This window comes from Amblyomma maculatum, chromosome 1 (assembly GCF_055883805.1).
Source record: "Amblyomma maculatum isolate TAMU_Amacu chromosome 1, ASM5588380v1, whole genome shotgun sequence".
Lineage (NCBI taxonomy): Eukaryota > Metazoa > Arthropoda > Arachnida > Ixodida > Ixodidae > Amblyomma > Amblyomma maculatum.
This window is the reverse complement of record NC_139344.1, coordinates 233,607,882-233,631,682: the sequence shown is the minus strand read 5'-3', so window position 1 is coordinate 233,631,682 and position 23,801 is coordinate 233,607,882. Positions and strand designations below refer to the sequence as shown.

The window sequence follows — 23,801 nt, the reverse complement described above, 5'->3', positions numbered from 1 at the left end:
GGAGCGGCAGCGATCGCTTCGCTGGGTCGGCAGCGTATCCGCGCACCACGTGACCGGCGCACGAAAAAACGCGGCCCACCACGTGGCTGTGTGTGTGTGTGGGGGGGGGGGGGGGGGGGGGGGGGCGCCCGCCAAAGATGAATCATCGGCGACCACCGAACGGCGACGGCAGACGGAGGAACGTGGAAAAAAAGCCCATGTACAAAAAGAACCACCCAAACTTGTTATCGCCTGTGACAAACGATTCACGATTCATCACCGATCCCTTGGTTTTTGGCTTGATAAATCGTGCGATCCCCCGAAACTCCTCCCCTTCGTCCTGCTCAATCTGCTAAGATCCGTGCCGCCATCCGCCGCGCAGCCACGAGCTCCGTGCGGGCTCGTGCGGCGCCTTACTGCCAAGCCCTGCGAAAGCGACGCCACGTACATGCGCACGCACACACATACACACACTCGTGCGCGCGCTCACACACAGAAACAGGCTCACTGAGGCATATTTTTGCGCCTGTATAGGTTGAACGACTGCGGACACCAGCAGCAGTCATGGAGAGAAGATGAATTGGGCCGTGCGTCGCTCTTGTTTCTGTCTGGTCGTCGCGCGAGACTTTAAACGTCGCTGTCCTCTCCCAGCGTTCCGCTTATGAAGACCAAACCGCAAATAGGCGCCGGAGTAGAGCGCGGGGAGGAGAGGTCTGTCTTGACAGGCGGTTTCCTCCGCGAAGGCGGAACGAACAACAAAACGGTCCGCAATATCACACGCCGACCGGCGACAATTCCAAATGCCATCAGCTTTCGTACCCATCCCCTCCTCCTTTCTAGGGCTGCCCTGTGCCAACGCCGCGTTCGCCACACCACGCTGAAAGGACGTCCTGGTGCGTTCCAGATGGATCATTCTCCGTTTCTAGGTTAAGATGCAGTTGTGCCGCAGTGAGGTGCGGTGGCGGCGAGAGGAGGCTCACTGGCGCCTCCGTCTACTTGGCACCAACTGGTATGCAGCCGGAGACGCCAAAGGGGACTGGCCGCCAAGCAGCAAACGAATACGCAGACCACACTGACCTTTTTATATATTCCCGGGGATTGCGCGTAATGGGCGGCCACCTGCAAGCCCTACCGACGACCAAATGGAGAGACCCTTTTGCGTGTTGACGGAAACATATCCTCGTACCAGAACAGACACAAGAAAACAATCCCTGTACTCCTCTTGCGTTTGCGTTTCATGTGTCTCACACATAGTCAGTATGGAAGGACACAACTGGTGTCCAAACTCCGTGACGCTTCGCGCCTCGCGCTCCTAGCAGAGCAAGTACACATGCAGTGTCCAGACTTCGTGGGTTTCCGTGTGCCTTCAGCTGGTTTTATTCTCGCGTGAGAAGCACTTCGCTCGCCACGGTTGATGGGTGGTACCCCGCTGTGGAGCGGATGACCGTATAGTCGATGCGCTGCCGTGGAAAGCGCCTTATAGCGAGTTCTAGCATGGATGTGGTTTCAGTGCCGTTTGAAGAGGCTCAGTGCACTGACTCATTAACTGGAAGCTTTGCGCCGCCAATTAACGTCGCTCGCAACTGACGTTTCTCGCAGAGACCACGGTGCACATCGGACTCAAAAAAGAGGTCCCGACTCTTCGCTTGTGCGACGTCACCTTATTTTTCTTTTGTCGATGAGCCGCTACAATATTTTCCTAATGAAAAAATGTGTGCGTGCGTGGAAGTGTATTTGCGCTACGCCATGTTCGCGAGATGCTCGACGAGGCAGGGCATATTGCTTACGCTGTTCTTAAACCTAACAAACTGGTGGGCAGACGCGCACAGGCGCGTACCGAGTATCTCCTTCACGAACTGCAGGCTTTGCGTTGCTGGATCGCACTATTTCCGCCTCATCCACCCATTTCTTCCCTTCTTTCCAAGCAGCCTTACTCGATTTCTTCTGTCAACGTTTTCTGCCCTCGGTCTTACTGTATGAGAGTGTGTGGATCACCAAAGAGTTGAGCACACCCGGTAAGCAGCCTGCAAAATTTAAATGACTAAGGTCAGTAAGTCCGTAAATATAATCCGTTTGGTTTTTCATAGTCAGCCTGCTGCTTGGCACATATCCGTGCGATGAAAGAACAGCGCGCGCAAACGGGGTCCCGAATCCTTCTTCGTTTTTCTTTTGCTGGCATGCTTACTGAATTCTATGTATACCAGCAGACGTATAGATTGCGGTTGACTGTGCAGTGCTATGAGGAGTAGCAAGAGCTGATTGAGTGGGCGAGCGAAATACCGTCCTCATCAGACGGCCATTTATCCTGCGCGTGATAAAGTAAGTGTCTGAAGTGGACCAGATGGGCAGTGATAACTATATAACAAATTTACCGTCAAGATAATCGAAAAAAAAAGGTCACTTTTTTTTCTTCTCAAGACGTTACGCATACCTACCGTCACCCAGACGTTTAGGCATATAGCAATCGTCTGCACAACGAGAACGCCTGACTGGAACTCTCTCGCACCGCTGTGAGGAAGGCGCAGGGTATCCGTAGGCGAAAGTAACACGCCGCACTGTCCGCGATAAAGAAGAATGAAGACTGTAGACGTGAATAATAAAGACAAATTGGCTGGAAGCGTGGCTGCGTTGCCCTCGCGTAATTGAGCAAAGTGCAGCAAAAGCGTGAGAAAGCATGTAAGAACGCAGCCAACCGCCCTCGAAACGGCGCCCGACTCGGCCCGGCTGCATACACCCGCCCCGCCTCCTTTCTTTGGCATCACATAGGAGTGCGGCTCACCCAGTGCACACGCGTACGAGTGCCGGCGAAACGCTGATAAACTTCATTTGCCTTTGTTTTCGATTAACTCTGCTTTGCTAACAAAAGCAATACCCAAACTCAGCTCGGATGCCTTTTCGTGCTTTCTGCCAAGTGCACGCAGGGAAGGCGGGGCCCGGAGACCCAAGGGTCAGCGCTTGGAGGTCCTTCGCTCTGCAGCGCAGCTGATTAACGATGAGGCCGCTGTGCATCGTGTGCGTCGTTCTCGCACCTCCGAGAAGGGCCGGCGCAAGCTCCAGCGTGGCCTTTTAATTATCTTTTACGCCCACGTAATCTTTTGTGTGTTTCGTTGTGCGGTGCTATGTTCCTTTTGCTCTGTTACATTCGTCGAGGCCGCAGCGCGACTCTACATACACTAATGCAGCGTGAGTGTTAACTCACGCTTTAATTGCACCCCGGCCTTTTTCGGCGGTTTCTTTGCCAACCCCTCCGCCATCGCCTAACGCTCAGGCGCATCCTGCACACTTTCTATTTAAAGCCTCGAGCGTTACGTCACCCGACGCAGATCACAAATGATGCCACGGATAGAAAAATTGGCTCTTTCTTTCACAATGAGCGCGCTGCGAGTCTGTGGGAATGGCCGGGGCACGGCCAGAAGAGGCGCCGGGGCGCTCAAAGCGAGCGAGGTGTTCTCGGTCGCGCCCATCGTCGCTGGGAACGTGACGTACGCTCGCTGCGACGCCGACATATGTGTGCCACGAGAGGCTATGCGAGGTGGATAGCACGAAGTGGTGGCAGCGGATAACGCTTTTGCAAATGCGGGCGAGATCCCTAAAAGCTGTAGTAGGCAGCAGGCACACTGTAAAGCGAGAGAAGAGATTGCCCGCACTGTTCTAAATGTGATTTCTAAGGTGACAACGACATCGCACGTCTGTATACGGCGGCCGGAGACATGTCTCTAGCGATCTCAAGCAACTTCCTGAGACGTCACCAGCTTTCAGCCACGGTGCTCTCAGCATGCAGAGGCCGAGCTCTTACTGAGAGCTCAGCATGGTTCAGATAATAAATCACGCTGACAAACGAGATTACACTTCCTTGTTCTGTGGCTGTCGCGAATGACTTGCGAATATGGATATAATTGAGAGCTAGCTGAGCAAAGCACTGGTGATTGGCGGTGCGCATCGTGTTTGGAACGACGCTCAGAAAAATCACGACCATAGCAATGACGCTTCACGTGAACCTCTTGCGTTACACCTGACGTTAAAATGCATCGTGACGTCGGCAGAGCACCTTCGAGTTGCGGTTCGGTGCTAAGACTGAGCGCGAGGCGCCGGGCGATTTTTGCTGGCAAACGCGCAAACGCAACTTCGTCTTAGCGCCATGTTCACCTTACATCTTGATAGAGTGATGAGTTAACATTCTAATGCAGACTAAACGTGCCAAATGTTATTCACTAATTAGCTTGGCTCAGTGACTTCACACAAGACAAACTGATTGCCCAGCCTTTTAAAGTCGAAACATTCTACCATTCTCTAAAAGGATTTGTAAAATACACATACTGGCGTTAAAAACAGTGATTAAACTTACCTGGGAGCTCCTACTTTTTTAAAAAACCGCAGAATATAGCGAGTCAGCGCCCGGCACGTAAATCAGTTTAGAAGGCTGAAACGTACTTAAACAGTAATTTACCGGCGTTTTAAACTGTAGTTAACTACACTCTTATGTGCTTAATCATCGTCTCCGTAGAGGCGTTGCTTTTGTAATGAGACAATTCTAGAACAAGCAAAAATGGCATCCTGATGCCAGCCTTGTGCAGAACAAGATACGTTAGTTACGGCGTACTTTGGGCAACCTGCGCTTACATTATTAAATATCAAATCGTGATGACAATGAACAAAAAGTGCATTATTTCCGTGATACCCACATAGTATATACATGGAGCCTCTCATAACTTGAGTCAAGGGTTAAAAAATAAAAAGAATTACAAGCATTCAACGCTGCTGAACAGAGTGTGGAGCGAAAGCTTTGGCTGCGGGCGACCGAGCGTTGAATTGAACACAACCAGCCGCGTTCCGTTGAATGCATCAAAGTTCACCGGCGTTTTAGGTGGTGGTGGTAAAGGCGTTTATTGCATCTAAATACGGGAGACACTTAAGCTCCACCTTTCAGGGTATGACACGATAGCGTAGGCTACTAGCCCACATATAAGACCCCGCCTTAACCGAGCCGTATGACCGTCCCTTAGTGGCCTATAGGGGTAACGTCAATACCAGGGTCCTGGCAGGCTGATTCTGACATATAACCGTCCCATGTTAAACGAGAGGTTGGCAGCTCCTGCCACGGTGCTCCGGTGCCACGCCGACGGCTTGAAAACCTACAATAGTGTAGCTTTCGCTACAATATTTGAGGCAGGTGAGGGAAACCAGTTGAATATTGGTTCCAGTCACCTTGCGCAAAGCAGACATTTTTTTTTTTTAGGTAATGAAATAGTCAATTATGCTAATTTATCTATATTCCCATATTATTGACTTCAGACATACAGTGAGATTTGCAGAGATCAAGAGCACTTTAGGAAACTCCCATTCGATTATTTGCGATAAGTAAACCTCGCGTATATCTTTTTTTTTTTCCAGCTCCAAAGAAAGCCATCGAAATACAACAGAAATCACACGACCAGTGCGTATTGAAGAGCACACGCGTGTGAGCTCATTTTTCACGGAACTGGATGAAACCTGAGGGGAATAAACAGACTATTGTACGTTATTTTGAATGCATATGACCTAGCATCACATCCAGAGTATCGGGCGCGAGGACATATGACGTCATCTCTCGACAGCACCTGAGTGACGCACTAAGTGGGATAACGCGCGTTAAACTGCTGCTGTGTGGTGCTTTCCTAGGCATTTTAGCTGCGCGTTGTCTTTGCAGTCATTTTTTTTTAATTTATTATATGCTTTAGTCTAGGCACCCGCCGCGTTGGCTCAGTGGTTAAGAAGCTCAATTGGCTACTTCCGAAGTACCCGGGTTCGAACTGGACAGCGGCGGCTGTGTTTCGTTGTGTGCTGTTCGATGTCGGTTCACAATAAAGATCCCAAGGCAGTCGAAATTATTCCGTAGCCCTTCACTATGGCATCTCTTTTCCCCCTTCAATCTCATCTTCTGTCCTTCCCGTATACAGTGTGGTTTAGGTGCCCACGGAGATGTGTGACAGATAATGAGTCTTCCCTTTCCAACAAATCATTCTCTTTGTTTACGGTCTGGACCTGTTTACGCTTAACTTGTGGTATTAGGCCCACTTATTAGGTAAGAAAGCATTTCACAGCGTCAGCGAGCTGCAGCTGGCACTGGCACATCATCAGCCAGAGGTAAGCGGTCACTGAATCTAGATAAAATCTCTCTGCGACAGGAACGAAGCGGTCAGGTGCCTGAAAAATGCGGAGCGCCTTTGGGCAGTGCCGCTGGATGCAGCGCTGTTATAATATTGCTGCTCCCTCGAATGCTGCAGATTATAGCATAGGACAATGGGGACGACGCGGAGAAATCTAGTGCAACTGCGTAGAAGTGCGTTCCAAGCAGCGAAGTCTTCCACTCTGATTGTAGTAATTGCCACTCAGGCTTCGAGTAGTTTCCAGAATGGTTTTCTTCTAGAGTAGTTTCCAGACTACGCTTTGTTACAGAGTATAGTTTTGTTGGCCCTTACTTACCTCGATAGATCATGATGTTTTTGTTGATATTTATTCGTTTTCTCCGTCATTTGTAAATAGTGCTTATTTATTTATTTATTTATTTATTTATTTATTTATTTATTTATTTATTTATTTATTTATTTATTTATTTATTTAGCAATACTACAGGCCAATGTTTTGGCCCAGACAGGAAGGACGTTACAACACTATGACAAAGTGAACAGGCTGTACAACAATAAGAACAAGGATCGACACAAGATGACATAAAAAAGGGACGCAAATCCAGAAAAAGCCGGAAACACTTTACAACGGCTATACAACATACACTATACAAAGCTACACGATGAGAAAACAAATATTGAGACTGTAAATTTCGTTCGAGTTATGTTCCATTCTATTCATATTCCAATTTTCATTCTTGCAAAAAAAAAAAAAAAATCAGTAATCAAGAAAATACCTCAACTCAGGGCACCTGTGATAGACTAAAAAGTCGTTCTAGTAATTTTAGGAAATCGGATTCAAAGACAATTGGTGGTAATTCGTTCCATTCTTTCACTGTTTGGAGGGAAAAACTGTTCTTATAGGAGTTTGTTTCTGCAAAAATCGAAGTCAGTGCGTGTTGTGTAGTATGCCTTGTTCGCCTGATAGTAGCTTGCTGAATACAATTCGGAAGGATTAGCAGAATTTTTCCTGAAATAAATTTATGAAGGAGCAGAAGTGGACTTATTTTTTGTCGTACTTGTAATGGAATATGGAATATGATGTTTTTGCATGAGCAAAGAAGATGAATCTAGTCGTTTATATTTCCCGTATATAAACCTTACAGCTTTTCTTTGAATACGTTTTAGTTTTTCCGTGTCCTTCTTGGTGTAGGGATCCCAGAGTACCGACGCATATTTTAATTTGGATCTGACGTATGCGTTATATATGCTAAAAGCTTTGTATTCTTGGGGGCAATTTTTAGCTTTCTTTTAAGAAAGCATAACTTTTTAAAAACAGCAGCACAAATATCAGAAATATATTCAGACAATGATAGATTATTCGTAATCGTTACTCCTAGGTATTAATACTTATCAACTTCGCAAATCGCACTGCTGCCAAGGTGTTAAGTAAATACGCTGGGACGTTTCTTCCTTGTGACGAGTTGAACAGTTTTTTCCTTGTTTAATTTCATACCTTACACTTCACACCAGCCATCAACTGCATGGCCTCAAGTCGTTACTGCTGAAGCTGCCAAAAACGGCTCATAGTGCATACCATTGCGCGTGGTGGCAGAACCTTTTATTTCGTTTCAGTGAAGCTTTCGTTCTCAGGCTTGAAAGCCTTCACTGAGAAAAAACAAAATTAAACCTCTCGGCTATCGTAAAGAAGCCGGTACTTTTCCCCTACTGGCAATAATCAGTGTTCATTAGCGTCACGAGTGTTAAACGCAAAAGCGTAAACACGCGCGCCGGTCCCTTGGTCCGCTACTTAACGAACTGTTTAGCGGCAACTTCATAGACAATATTTTGCTCGCTGAAATGCTGGCTGCACACGCGTGAAATATCACTGGCTTCTTTGTCCATACGGAACTTGATTAACCGGGCTTCTTTTGAGGTTATTTCCGGGTAGAAATGGGAGCTTACGTCGTGTTCCGTCCCATAAGTCCATCATTGCGGTACAGAACAGAAACGAACCATTGTATCAGTTTAAACTGCAGCAATCGTGCCGACGACGCAATCAAAATGTGCAGTGGTGACTCTGGCTAACAAGCAAGACTGCGGAGTAAAACGCTACTTTTAGCTTTGAAAAGGCACAAATTCAATCGAGCGTTTGCTTAGCCAGTAGCAGTATGAGAAGTCCCGCGTGATCCCACTTCCTCCTCTAGGTCGACGGTAGCACCACTCACTCCAGTGATGGAGCTCGCGCCCAATACCCTGACTCTTACAAAAGGGCTGGCCGCAAATCAGCAGTTCGTATAGTGGCCACGTCGAGCGCTATTTGGGTAATCGTGGATCATTGCTCGAAACAGAACGCTTATTCCGTTATGGACGAGGCCGTTCTTCCAAGTCAGTGCTGTGACTCGGAATTTAGATGATTGACTAGTGTCATTTTTTTTTTTTTTTAGCATCGTAAGTAATCCCTTCTTGACACACAGGCAAAGAAGGTTCGTGTAACGGCGGCTAGCCACAGCACCGCCTGCTCCGTGCGCAAGAAATGTTCACTAATGCGTCAGTAGAGCGTCAAACGTCACGCCACGTGTGTGCCAGTTTTCCTAAGCAAAGATAGGGTCGTGCGCGGCAGCTTTTCTAGTGAGAGGAAGAATCGCGACTGTGGCATTTGAAATTCAAATAGGAAGAGATTACGACACTGTCAGCGCTTCCGTGTAGGTACTTTCGACTACACGAGAAAGCGGTATGCTTCTCGTAACACTGAAGTTGGCATTGTTGCTCCGTGGAATGGGGCGTAATAAGAGGTGATAACACTGAGTAAATGAGGATCTATAAATCAACGACCGTTCACACCAAAGAAAAATAAGGTCAACCGGTGTGTCGAAGAGCGGATTGCTTTGCACCGAACGCATGACCTTTGTACATCCCGTGAGGTGCTCTGCCTGCCAATTGAGTAACAGTGGGGCCAGCCGTCCTCTACTTTACTTCCATTTATCTACTCCATAATTTCCTTATTTAATTTATCTAAAATAAGAAAAAATACGCACAGTTTAGCGTCGTTAGGTTGAATGCAATTTTAGGTGCGCTAGCACTTTAACCGGCATGGACACCCTTGGTTTTAAGGTACGTAGAAACTGCAAGTCTCCACTTCTAAACTTCATTCATTCATTCATTCATTCATTCATTCATTCATTCATTCATTCATTCATTCATTCATTCATTCATTCATTCATTCATTCATTCATTCATTCCGTATTCTTTTCCTTGCTTTCTTTTCTTTGCTTTCCTTTCTTTTATTCTTTCTCTTTGGGAGCCTTGTTCAGCTTTTACTGCGCTTTTGATGCACTATTGTCAGCCATCAACCATACATTATACATTTGCTATTGTCTAATGCAAAATATATCACAAAAGACGACAACAATGTCAAAGGCGCCCAAAGACAGGAGGCACATCGGCCGTTGTCCGAGTTCATGCAGCTTCTGAAATCCCGGACACATACTCGAGCCTGTCGGGGAGGAACTCCTACTTCCTCCTCAACACAGACACGAGGATGCAGCGCGGAGCCAGAAAGGTCCTGGAGGAATCAGTGAAAGCTAGGATTCTGAGGGCCAGCGCGCTAAAAGCGGGATTTATTTCTGATTTAGGCATTAACCATCGCCTCTCCTACGGCCGCAAATGGCGAATTTGGCACATTAGATTAGACTATACAGGTACCCCGTAAACCTCATTTGTTAGGACCAAGCAAAGAGCTGATATGCCTCTTTCGCACTGTTTTACTGCTTTTTTGTTGCCGACGCGAGTTAGCAGTGTCCTACTGCGAGAGCGACCACGGAAGAGCGACCATAGCCAAGGTTACGCATGCAGGCCCGCGCTGCAGTTGTTGTACACAGTCTGGGTTCCAGGTTTCCAGTCCCCAACATGCTACCGGCTTTGAGCCTAGATAGATAACCAAGAATACCGTTTTCCCTCGTGAATCAAATCCCTCTCTACGGCGAGGACACCCGCCGGAGGTGGCTCAGTGGCTAAGACGCTCGGCTATTGAACCGGAGTACCCAAGTTCGAACTCGACCGCGGTGGCCGCGTTTCGATGGAGGCTGTGCGTCGTCAGTCCAAGCTAAAAACCCCCAATTGCTCGAAATTATTCCGAAGCCTTCCACTAAGGCATCCCTTTCTCCTTTCTTTCAATCCCCCCTTCTCCCCTTCCCTTACGACACGGGCCCGGTATCCGCTGACAAGTGCACCAATTATTCCGCCTTTGCTTTCCTGTAAAATAATTTGCATTTGCATTTCACCGCGAGGCAATTCGCCTACCATCGGAAGCAATAATCCGTCGTATCGTTTTGCACTGCTCAGGCATGCGGGAGCGAGAACGCTGTGCCGCGTTCGACGGCTCTGTGCTATGGAAATTTACGTACACGGCCCAGGTACAAGCATGCGGACAAAAGTAAACGGAGAGCGCTATTGCCTTCTAACAGTTTTAACAAGTTGCACAATTGAAACCGGCAGCTGTGATGCATGCAAAATGGTTGTGGAGACTAGAGCGCCTTCTAGTGGGCGAATAATGCTTCTTCATGTTCAGTACAGAGAAGCTGGGACGGCAATTAGAACGGAATATAGCGTGCCTCGTGCCCCGTTTGCTATATATACATCCGCTCCTGTATACCCCATCGTAAGAGATGTTCAACGGGTCTTCCAAGTTCGCCAGCCGACACAGAGAGTGATGGAGCCTATGACTGAACAATGACTGATCATGGCATATTGTAGTGCTTTCGTGCACATACACACAGACAAGAATATCAATCGCTGTGGATTCGAATCAGTCAAGTTCGAATCCGCAGATAATAGATAGCGGTGATGATTCTTACTTTGCCTACTCATGGACTGCTCATTGACTACAGCTGTCACGTGTCATTTCGGCACTGCTATATCCAAAACCCCACGATAAGAGTAACCGCACCCGGGAAAATGAAAGCGGGTGGAACAGAACCGCTGCACGCAGTGCTTATGTTAGCTAAATTTGCGACACTAAAGCAGTGAGATTGTCATCCTAATCACGAGAAAATGTGAAACTTACCTGTGACATTCGCTGGAGGACGCGAGTTATTGAGACGGCAATTCCACCGAAAAAGCTGGCCACTGCTCCCATGTATCCAGGAAACAGGATGGCGCACAACGGACTGGAGGTTAATAACCTTGCTCCTGGAACCTGCGAAAAAGCAGAAGAAAAATAATGCGTTTCAATATCCTCTCCTCGTAGCATGCGGCTCGTGTGAAGTGACCAATATCTATTACTGGGTTTAAAAGTAGTCATCCCGAAAAGTGGCTGGTTTCGAGACGTAACCCGGAAGTGCTTCTTCCAACGACGCCACCTCAAGTCCGGCTACAAAAACTAAACAATGCCCGTGGCGGCGCCCGAGTGGGGTAGTTGTTAACGCGCCACCTGTCGCGGCTGCATCATACGGCAGCACTTCACGGGCGTTACGACGGCGGCAGTGGCAGCGCGGGTGACCCAACGTATACGAGCGCGCGGCACGAAAGGTTAGGGACCGACCTATGATGATCCGGGAACCTCCGCTAACCAGCCTACCATAATTTTAGCTGCCTCATCACGAGGCAGCAACGAAGCTGAAATGTCGCTTAGCTCGTGAACTCTAATTCAGTGGGGTTGTAGTTACAATGTTACGCTTTTCTAGCGCCGCGTTATGCAAATGAGGATGCACAAAGTCTACTTAGAATACTGCTATTTGTTTCTTTTTTGCTCACGAATATGGGCGACAAGAGAGCTTGCTGATTTGAGATGTTACATGAAGCAAAAAGCTGATGCCTTCAACAATCTATTTAGTGCAGTATGTTCGAATGATGTATACGCTTTGGAGCTGCGCAGTACTGAGATAGAACGTTATATTAGCACGATATAAAGTGAATAACAACTTTCGGAAGGAACACTGGACTAATTTTGATCAATAAAAATTTTCTTTGCGGTGATCTGTACCTGGAAGGACCCTAATGTAACTCGGTTGTGAGGCTAAAAACCATAGCTATCTAGGCGGCAGGTATGTGAATAATGATCCAGACATCGAGCTGCCTAGTTTTTTTAAATCGCTATATTGGCTTTAAAAGCTATAACTAAAGCAAAAGAGTTAAAACCTATCCAATATATCAGCGCTGTGGATAGCAGCATTGTTGTCAACGTATTGACAGTCTGTTTTTCAAAATAGTTAAGGAGGTAGTTCAAAAGTTCAGGGTGTGAGGTTTCTTTCAACGAAAATACGAGTTGTGGCCCGCTGGGCCCTTGTCATAAAGTGTGGTACATCCACTCCAGCCGACAAAGTGTGCCTATTTGCAGAGCCGAGAAGCTTGAAAACAGGGGGGTCACAGCCAAGACCTTCCTTGCCAGTTTAAAACACAAGTCTGTGCCGAAACCGTGGGTGCTTTGTGGGTGATTGTCAAGAGAATTAAATATCAATTACGTCAATATGTTCGTATTCGTGTCCGGTAGTAAACTGTCCTTTTAAAATTCAGCCCCCACTCTGCTATCTCCCATTACAACGCAAACAGCCCCCCCCCCCCCCCCCTTCATAGTGCTGTAGTAGGTGATTCACCAAAATATCAAACTTCTAGAAAAGAAAATTTGAATCTGCTTTTGTCGGGAAAAAAATAAGCTGAAGACGGCAGAGCGCGAACTTTGCGAAGAACGTATCTGAAATCTCAGCGTAAAAATAATTTATATACGCATGCCGACACTAAACTAACGTTGTATGTGTCAGAGCTGTAGGAGGGCCAAGAGGCCCACCATGGCCGAGAACTCGGTCAATTCCGTTTACTTGCTGCTCGTCAAAGCGCGCAGAGCCGTCGGGACACTATATATTCATTTCGACCAGTGACGCGCGATCGCCATGGCGCGAGGACCAAGAATCGATCCCACCACCTCGTGCTCAGCAGTAAAAGGCCATAGCTACAGTGGGTGGTAAAACATGGCAGTGCAGTGCAAACAGAAGCACGGGACAATTAGTTGTTCAGAAAGTTGACATTACCGATGAAGTAAGAAAATGCACAGGAGTTCTGAGCGGGACGTATCAGTTCAATATAAAAAGAGCGGACAAAATAAGTCATCAGGAAGAAGCATCGTGTGTTAGTGGGGCTCTATACTCCCCGTTCCAAAGTGTATGTGCGAAAACATCCGTGAAAGAACCAACTCAAAAACAATCCAAGAAAGATTTTCATGGAATCAGAAATGAAACGCTCGTAATTACTTGTTTTGAAAAGAAGACCGTGCAACTGTTTAGATCGTGGCTGTAGTTTCACAAACGCATGCAGAAATTATCGTGAAGTATAACGCCTCCGAAAGTGATGGTTCTGACGACAGGAAAGCCGTATCAACCACTTACCTATACAGCTTGAAAGACAGAACTAAGGATGGAAGCATGTCTTTGTGGTTTGCAACCAGATTTCTTCATAATTTTGCGAACAGCAAGAACAAAACTGAGTGGTTTAGTTAGTCATCCGAATCGTGGGCTATGCGGCAGTGAGGGCTGGGATGGGGCTGTCTTGAACCTTCCTCGCATCGCCTGAGAGCAACCCATCGCCCGTGGACCCTACCTGCGGTGAATAACGCTCCTGCTTCCGTTTTGCCGAACACTCTTCTTGGAACCTCTTCGGTACGGCATGACTAACGTCCAGTACATCTACGACAAGCCTCTACGACCTTCAGAGTGTGCAAGGGCTGGCAATCCATACCTGCGTAGGACTTCCTTGATCTGCCTCATCTGCAAAAGATGATTGCTGGAGACCATCGCGTCCTGAAGTAGATTGGAGTCGACCGAATATTCACATTTGACACAAAACCCAGATCCCTGAACATCATGTGGCTTACTTGACGGCCTAGACACCAGTGGCTACAGTTCCATGGATAAAGTATCTTCTCTCACAAGGAAGCAATAAAAGCTGTGACGTAGATGGACAAGCAGGACGTTTTCAACTAACTTTTTAAGAACATGATAACAACGGCGCCACTTGTGTATCGACCCACCAGAGGAAGTGGCAAGTTCGAGTTGTCTGCAAGCATCAAGATAGACTGTTTCCTTCTACAAAATGATAAGACTCGCCTACCAGCCGCTCGCAATTTCGGTAAATGGTGAAGGCTTCGATTATGTTGCACGCGCGTGTGTCAGTGTATCGCTTTCCCACGTTCCCAATAACACCGGACTGTGCTCACAACCACAGCAATGAAGAGAGACGCCACTGCAGATTCTCAATTCCAATAGGGTATGTCATTGACTCATCTCTCCGTCTTCCAAATACATTTCAGTGACCACAATTAAAGGGCACGTCGTCCCATTTTCAGAAAACTGCGCGATAAAACAAGGACAATTGTCAGGCACGTCGTAGACGACGCTGATGATGCACTAGCGAAACTGCGACCGAACGCAGGCTTTTCATACACTATCCGAACTGGTTTTTCGCAGTTCACCTTGTTCCACATTCTTTATCAATTCGTTCCGTGCGTCAAACGCCACCTGAACATACACTCGATCATCAACTATTGGCAATATGGGCGCCGAACTTTCAAAGCCACGGCCATTCTTGACACGTGCTATTTGTCCATTTTTGAAGTCCGCATACACATCAGTTCTCATGCGTAGTTGACCCTGTTAGGCAAATATGTTATGCTGTCAATGAGAAACAAGGATAGCGGCTTCCGGTTCACTACGGCATCCAGGGCAGCAACCTCACCGACGTATAGCTGCCCGATCTGCTGTAGAAGACGTATAAAATTTATGTTCCCAAAAGTCAGCCTTCTTGCACACACAAAGCCTGGTTAGGACTGAGGAGCCTGTGCTTCCTTACCGCCTCCGCACCCTCGGTCCTTCCTTTTAGTTGTGTGTGTCATCCGGCTTCTTCGGTTATGATTGAAGTCTGCTCTTCGTTTTAACATGAAGGACGCCTTTACTACTATCATAACTTGATTGCATGGTATAAGTGACAATTCTCCGTATGGAAACTGCGCGTGTGTGGACAGCACTTTCTTGCCTTCGCTCCGACTTTGAACGCCTGAATCTGAGCACCGCTTTTAAGACGGCTAGGCATCAGACCATTCTCTAACGGCGGAGATCCCGGGGCATTAATTAGCCTCGTCGGTAAGCGGTGCAGAACCTTTGCACAGCTGCAGTCACACTGATCGGATATTACGTGCATTATACCGGTAGAAACATTTATGTGCATATATGTTCCCTAGTGACCGCGCTATATCCTTTAAGTGTTCTTTATTTTTTCTTTTTTCCTGTTTTCTCTTTTGTCTATTTCTCCCTTTTCATCTGTAGTGTGTGGTTATCAATCCTGTCTTACATTCACCTTCTCTCTTGCTCTCTTCACTTGGCACAATATAAAAGGAAATATCGCTGTTTCGCATCGTATTGCAAAGACGGTTGTCAAAAACAAATGTTTTATCTTACATTCTAAAACTGCGTGTTGAAGTGCCTGGAGAAATTGCCATTGTAACACGAGCAGCCCTCCCGGCACAATGAACCGTGAGCGACAAAGCATTGATGAGGATAGCACGGACGGGAAATCTCTCCGCCACTGGTCATGCGACACAGAAGCGCAGTTCGGACGCGCTCCCCAACAAAACACTTCCTTGTCTGCCAGGCTCAGTGGCGCACTATCGCCTTTCTGCACTGCTTCGTTGCTGGATCGCTTCCCAGGGAAGACAAGAGTGATCGGAATACCCAAGGAAGCCTGATGATTTCCTTGTAGGATAAGGGCGGTAAGATGAAGAAAACAAAGTGCTAAAAGTAGTCACAGGTCTCGATATCACGATACATTGGAAGAGTGCGCCTACGGAACCAGCTTTGCATGGTCCCAGCATTCTGCCGTGCCCCATTTATAATGATTGCGACGGAGACCAGGAAAGCAAATTTACAGATTGAATATTTCCACGGGAGAGTAGTAAGCGATAATAAAGCAATATTCGTGTATATCGCTGGTATATGGCGATACAGATGTGAAAGTCTTCCAACGGCCTTTCGGTTGTCGGTTATTTTGGCGTGATCTATACAGGGCGTTTCACCTTGTACTGCTACCAGTGCTTAAAACTTTTTCAGGTGGTGGCGGGGGGGAAGGGGGGGGGGGGTGTCTAGAAGAGCACTTTCTTCGACATGACATCGTTAGTGGCGGTGTGCGCAGGAATATACCACAGAAGCGTTCCTGTTGTCACAACAAAATTTCTGCACTGTTTTTGACCATGAAACCTGCTGTGACCGCCAGAAATTTCTGTAGTATCATCAGTTTTGTATAGTTACATCGGAAAGTACTACAGAACTACCGAAAAGATTGTTACGACAAAACTACATAAAATTTTGTCGCATTTTTTATACGTTTGTGTAGCTTTTTCGACTGTCATAGCGAAGTCGTTTTATGTAGTCAGCTTGTTAATTAATATTAAACTCCTAACTTTGCATTATTTATGCTCCTAACTTGTTTAGAGGTTTGTAGCCCCCGTAAGTAATTATGTATACAACTTCTTAATTATTGAAGATGCCATGTTCGTCAAATAATTGTTGGGCCGCGTACGGTCGACAACGAATCCCCGTGGTCGGAAAGAACGCTAGCTCTAACCAACGTTGGCCCCGACTACGATCGTGCGTCAGGAATTAGCGCGGCTGTCACGTGCTTCCTACTTGCTCGCTGCTTCCACCTGGGTATTGTGAAAAAAAAAAAATTGGGGGGGGGGGGGGGGGGGTCGTCAGCATATAGCGACATACGTCGTGTATGCTCGAGCTCCCATCACCTCAGATTAGTACATATTGCTACGAAGACGACGAAGCGAGCAGCGGCGCGGGGCGGAGCGCTCGCGCCCACTGGCCATTAAAGCATATTTAATCGTAATATCATCACGTCGTTCTGTTTCTATTGTGTCACCGTGTTTCATCGCTTGCCATTGCCACCACGTAGCATCTTGGTGGAGGTGCAATTCATCCCCATCCTCGCCATGGACCATCGACGCCAACCGTCCGCCGGGACTGTCGGCTGCGAGCCCGTGAAGATCGCCGCATAGCTCCGCCCCAGCCCTTCCTGTTCAGACCCAACCAGCCGCTCTCCCAGCCCCGTCCCCAGCTCTGACCACAACGCACGACGACCAGAAAGAGCCCAAAGCTGAACCGACCGACCCCACGACGAAGCGGTCTCACGACCACTCGAGTTGAGACCCCCACCCAAGCCGTCCGGCGTGTCCATGGGCCTTGGCCTTCGGCAAATGGTGAACACTGGACCTGATGCTCTGGGAGCAAGCATTCATCCCATCTTCGCATTGGAATTCTAGCAATCGATCGGGACGATCGCTCGGTGGCCCCGGGTCATGCTACGAAGACGACGAAGCGGGCAGTGGCGCAGGAAGGAGCGCTCGCGCCAGGCTCGCTGGCCATTAAAGCACATTTCATCATTATGTCATCACGTCGTTCTGTTTCTGTTGTCGCCGTGTTTCATCGCTTGCCATTGCCGCCACATATTATAATTGCTTTTTGTGCGTGTTAATCACAGACGTAAATAGAAGTGGTCTGCAGTAAGGGCTTGTTGCGAAAACTGTCGTAGCTTACTGATATGGACACTTCGGTGCCCGATCAGAACTGTGAACTTTCCAGGAACTTTCTGTAATAACCGAACGCGAATACGAGAATTTGTGGAAATTTTCCTGGAAAAAGCTATTGAACTTAATTTCTTTACATATATCGAATAACTGCGCAATAACAATCATATCCACAGATCTAACATGAGTAGATTCTTCTAATTGTTTTGCTGTTCCTTTTCCAAAAACTCACACCATTAATTTTCAGTGACAGTCTGACTTATTGCTTGTGAGCGAAGAACAAACTTCCCAAGCAAAAGTGCATAGAAGCTTAGAACATTTCGGTCAGTATGCTCATTTTCACAGAATAGGCGGAATCCAATGATTTCCCCATGTTGCATTTATTTCACACGCTTAATTGTTGTACAGTAAACCCCATATGTTCACGGGACCTGTATATGTCACCATCGGTCGGGCGCGCAAGAACACGTACGTGCACGTTCCCTCGGAACAGTATAGCTTTCCCTGTGTTAGCTCCAACTCTCTCCATGCTCGAGCACAAGAGTACGTGCTGCCTGTGTCGTACTTTCCCCACCCAAAGTCACCCCTACTACGTCCAAAGTATAGAGCTTCATTTGTATATCCGTATATCCTTTTTCCCTGGCAATGTGACCCCCAGAAGAACCGAAGTTGGGGCGTACGCCACTGTTTTTGTTGTGCGTTATTTTTTCAAACCTAAGATGGCGGCCACCACCATCATCATCATCAGCCTGACTATACTCACTGCAGGGCGAAGGCCTCTCCCATATTTCTCCAGTTAACCTGGTTCTGTGCTAGCTGCATCCACTTGACCCCTGCGAACTTCTTAACCTCATCTGCCGACCTAACTTTCTGCCGCCCCTGCTACGCTTTCCTTCCCTTGGAATCCAGTTGGTTACCCTAAGCGGCCATCGGTTAAGGCTGTCTTCGCACTACATGTCCTGCCCATGCCCATTTCTTCTTGATTTCCACTAGAATGTCAGTAACTTCAGCTATTTTTCTGACCCATTCTGCACGCTTTCTATCTCTTAATGTTACCCGTACCATTTTTCGTTCCATAGCCCTTTGCGTTGCCCTCAGAAGGCGGCCATGCAGTGCTAAAGTGTGGTGTGTCACGTGAGCCTTCCTCTGTGAGTAAACTACTTTGTGCGCTCTAAGTGTGTGTTTTGCTTTGGACTCCGACCCTGCGCACAAGGCATCTGCCCAAAGGCAGTCCGCCCAGTTCGCTCCCGAAGAAGGAAACCCGAGCTGCCACGTACTTCAGGGGGCCACGCATCCACGGACCGCAAGCCGCCCAGGAAGGATCGTCGCCTTCGAGGGCCTCCCGTCTGCGTCGCCCCAGTGATGGACTGCCGCCGCGTTCCCCAGTCAATTGTATGTTCGACACTGCTCGGAACTTTCTTTCCCTCGCTGTTAATTGAATTGTTACTTCCATCCCGGAAAAGCATGACCCTGTATACGTAATTCCAAGTATTTAGATTGTTTCTTCACTCGTGTCGTTGCCTTTTAGAATGTTAATTGCTGCCCTCTAAATGTTTTGTGTATTCCTCGTTTTGAGCCTATAAACGTCTTCTTATTGTTGTTTCAAGTCAACGCGTCTTCGTCTCATTCTCCACGTTTGCTTACCGGCTACGCCGGGCATCGAATGACCACCCCTCCCCTTTTTTGTCATCTCTCGGTGATGGCCTCCGGTGATTACCGAGCGCGTGACACTCATAAAAGGTATCTCACAGTATTCCATAGCTGCCTCATAATCATTTAAAAACAAATGCAGCCCATAGGTTTTCTATGGCGTTATGACTATTGACTACTCGTGTCGTGGCACCCACGAGCAACTGGTCGTGGAAATCTGCAAGCTGCATTATTCTGCCACCAGTAAAGGGCACGATGTTATCCACCAATGGCTACCTGGATGCAGCCGCATCGTAAGCAACCACCACGCGAACAAGGCCGCATGAACGGCTCACCATTAGGGCGTTTGTGTGTCCATCCGCTTTTTAAAGACGCAGAGTAAGTTTTCCTGAAAACTGGCGCTGGAGATCACGATTATCTTGTGAAATTCACGGTCAGTTTCCGAAACAAAGTTTACAATTTCAGGACCGCGACGTGAATTCCCGATTTCCACCTGGCCCATGACGTGAAGGAACTTTGCTGTGTCGCCTGTGGCTTGACGTTGCCTTGGCTGATAACCCTGTGTGCGACCGTTTGCGGAAGTGAGGAAACCATGACACGCATTTTTTTCTGAATGTCCTAACTACAGTGCCGGAAGACGATCTCTACGCCGTGCTCTGGATAATCTTTGCCCACGCCAGCGCACAGAGATAAAGATTCTCGGACAGTGGCAGCGGCGATTACCTGCGGTGAAGCCAGGTACTGATCTGTTTCCTGAGAGTGTGGGGCCTGCACAACAGGCTGTGAATTTACGGTGGACTTTCGCCTGCTGGCTTTTTTTTTTTTTGCTCTCTCACTGACTTTTCTCTTTCGCCTTTATATCCTTTCATCCCTTTTCCCTAAGTGCAGGTTAGCAAACCGGCCTCTTTTGCCGGTTAACCTCCTCGCCGTTTCTTTCTTCACTTCCTGCTCTAACTACTCGTTGCAAACGCAGAAAAAACTTTCAAAGCTAATTTTTGTCACGCATTGGAAGCTTAGGCCATTCCCCCCAGCATGTGAATAACAATCTCATAATATTCCAGGCAGTTACTTCATAATTACAAGGTGGGCAAGAATTCCGGACCCGAAGAAAAAGAAGCACGATAAGGGAAACATGCGTTACGATTAAGGTCTGCTTCTGTACGTACAGGGTGATCCACTCTTAGGGTGAACGTGCGAGTGTGCAGCCGCACTCTTTAGAGCGTTCATGCTTTTAACATGGCCGCACATCAAAGCAAAGTGTTGTGCGTGCAGGATGATCTGGAAGGTGTGCTTTGCATCACGTGCCAATTAACTTTTATGCACTGCCAGGACAGATGCACTGGCACTTTGAAGAGTGCTGTCACATACTTGCATGTTCACGCTAAGAGTAAGTAGTGAAGTTAAAATTAAACAAAACCTTAAACAAAACAAAGACATCATGCTAGTGAGGTTTAGTTTGAATCGTATAGTGGTCCACGATAGCGCCTCATGGCTGCATGAACTATTTCCTGCACTACTGCTGACATATCTCACGAAATGCTGGTGCATGGCTGTATACTGGGTAAGCTGACAGCTGCTAACAGGCTTTCATCGTAGAATAACTGCCAATCGTGCATTCTGCAAATTGTAAGGCGCATCGACTGGGGTCTTTGGCTTTGTAAATTATGGGACCACAAAAAATTAAAAAAAAAAGCCGCAATTCGGGCATTTTCACTTTCGCCCTGCTTTTTGCTAATGTTCTGCACTCAGACTATAGTTAAAAGAAAGATCCGGTTGGGGCAGTCAAGACTGTTCGCATCACTGTCGATATGAATGCGGCATAAATGCATGGCATCCACCTTTTCCATTGTCCGAATAGCGAATGTCCGTTTTAATGAGGCGTAAATACAGTGAACAGTTTTATCCTTTGAAAAAAAAAAAAAAAGTCCATAAATTGAGTCACATACAAAAAAAGAAGCCCATGATTTGAGTTATCTACATTAACCAAGTTACATTAAGTAGACACAACTGTATCAGCAGTCTGAGCTGAAAGAAGAGACGTCAGAGCGGTGGGCGCGGTATTTACTCAGGCTGCTTTCAGAGGGAGTTGACTGAAACATCAGGATACCTCCTGCAGCGAGTTCCCAGCCTCTTGTCGGGAACCACTAAAGCGGAGGCGAGACTCGAGAGCAGACTGCGGCCCGTAGCGGTCCACCTCGGCACAGGACAAAGTGGGCCGCCCCGCAAGGGCATAAACAAGCGAGCGCAGGAATTTTGCGGCATAAAGCAGGGCCACTTTTTCGCGGAATCTGCCGCGCTAATCTGTCAAGTGCGCGCGCGGGGCGAGGACCCTCCTGCCGGCAGCGACAGTGAGCAGCGCCCGTGACACGCATCACAAGTGACGCGCTCCCAGATGAGCCTCGGAGCGCACTTGTTACACCGGGCGGCGGCTTCTTCCTCCGCAGCCCTTTTCAGCGCCTCATTTCTCCGAGGCGGCCGCCCTCGCGCGAGAAACGGAAGTGAAACTGAAGCGCCTCCCCTGCTCGTGACGAGGGACGTGACCAGGCATCCAAATCGCGCCGCTGACCTCGGCGACCAGCGTGACCGTTCGAAAACGCCAGGCGGGTGCAGCATTGCTGCGGGACAGCTTGCGCCAGCATACAGCGCGAGAGTAAATCGTTGACCTTTCCCCTCGCCCGGCTGGGCCGGATCGTAGGGCCGGCTGCTCCTTTCACAACTTCGGCGGCCCCCTCGAGACGGCACTCTCTCGTTGGGAGCAACGCTTTCGCTAATGCCAGGTTTCGCGTGGCTTTCATTACGCAGGCGCTCCAGCCGGCTGGAGGGGGGCGACGTTCGCCACCCCACGGAGGGGGAACAGGTTCAGTAACTGACTTTGGGCACCTTTGCAAATACTGCCGATTGTCCTTCACGGCCTCTTCCTCGGAGCTCGATACCCTGCTATCGCGGCCATCTTCGGCGCCACGAATCATCGCTGCCACCTCGGGCATTATGTGCGCGTCGCACTATCATCACGGCCACCGCCACGATCACCGAGGGGAGAACAAAAAAAAAAAAAAAAAAAAAAAAAAAAAAAAAAAAAAAAAGAACAAAGAACAAACCAGCGTGTGATGTCAGGTTTCCAATTACACCATTGATGCTTCCAGCCGTACACCATGCGATAGAGTTATATACGCGGGCGCCTTTGCCCGTTCGTATGATCAAAGGAAGTTGACCGATGCAGCGCCGCTCACGACGGCGCGCAGTTCTACGCTCGCACTGAACCAGCGCTTACACGCGGCAAGCGGAGCGGAAATCAGAAGCCATAGTTCTTTCACCGCACCGGAACAATGGGCCGGTGTTAGTCTGTGCTGTACGAGCGAAGAAAAATTATTTGCGAGTTCGAACCTCAGTTCGAAAAGCATGCTGTAGTGTAAAAGGTCAGGCCGCCAGGTAACTGCAAAGGCATAGCTGACAGCTTCGATTGCTTGCAGCTTCTACGCTATTGCTGTTGGATCAACAAGCAAAGGCGTGCGAGCGCGTAGAGGCCCGCGTTCCATTACCCGGCGCCTATCGGTGCCCGCCGCCAATTGTGACAGTGAAGTCCACCTACAGAATCGGCGCTGGTCATTTGTCAGGTGTTTAGCCCAGCTGTTTCTTGCTCATACACTCATTCATAGCGCAACCGTAACTAGCAGTCATGGAATCTACAGAGCCCGTAGCTGGCAGTGGCTACTCTGCACAGCAGATATGCTCTAACCACTCTGAGTCGATATATACTACTTTACTGTAAGCAGATGTATGGCGCAGATATAGTTGGCTACACAGTGCCGCCGTTCCGCTAGCTGGTACGTTATACTTTTTCCTTTTGGCTATTTTATTTTAATAGAAGTCACGTATTCATTCTATAGCTGTAACGTCACTGAGTCACGTATTGATGGCAATAGTTTACAGGTTAATTTAGACTCGTGGACGGGCTGCGCTCCATGGTTCGTTGGATTCCTAGAGGTTGCAGGATTGGCTTCTACGTCGAGCTCACTTTACTTTTGACCCCCCCCCCCCCCCCCCCCCCCCTGTCGATTGAAGCCGAAGGGCAGTGTCAAATGAGACCGCTCCTTTTTCTTACGTTCATTTGAGAATGCAAGCTTCGCGTCTTGTCGTTTCACCGCAATTGCGTGACTGACACATTTGCTGCGAGACAACACCACTCTTACAGAATACGCAACCAAATGTCATTTACCAAGAGTGGTCGAACGGCCGGCTCCAGAGTACTGGCTGCACGTAGTACGCTGTCTATATACGTATAACCATTCGGTTAAATATCATTTGGCCAAAAGCGGCACAGAGTGCATGCGGCACGTATCCTATATTTCATCAGTCTACATTATTTGCTGCTTGAAAGAGCACTGGTGTTATTAATGTTTTAATGAATTGCGCAGAAAATGGAAGGAAATTGATTGGTTCTTTATGATATACATATTTGCAGTGAGCCAACAATCCCCGAAACCAGGGAAAGCACC

The 23,801-nt window shown here is 48.0% G+C and overlaps 1 protein-coding gene across 1 annotated transcript in view; it reads right to left on the bottom strand.

Annotated features, from left to right (window-relative positions):
• LOC146205907 (uncharacterized) overlaps positions 1-23,801 on the bottom strand; it is a 177,020-nt gene that overhangs the window by 149,732 nt on the left and 3,487 nt on the right. The window contains exon 2 of the mRNA XM_084608234.1: positions 11,149-11,280. Coding sequence (XP_084464360.1) covers positions 11,149-11,280 — 132 coding nt within the window. The remainder of the gene's footprint in view (positions 1-11,148; positions 11,281-23,801) is intronic.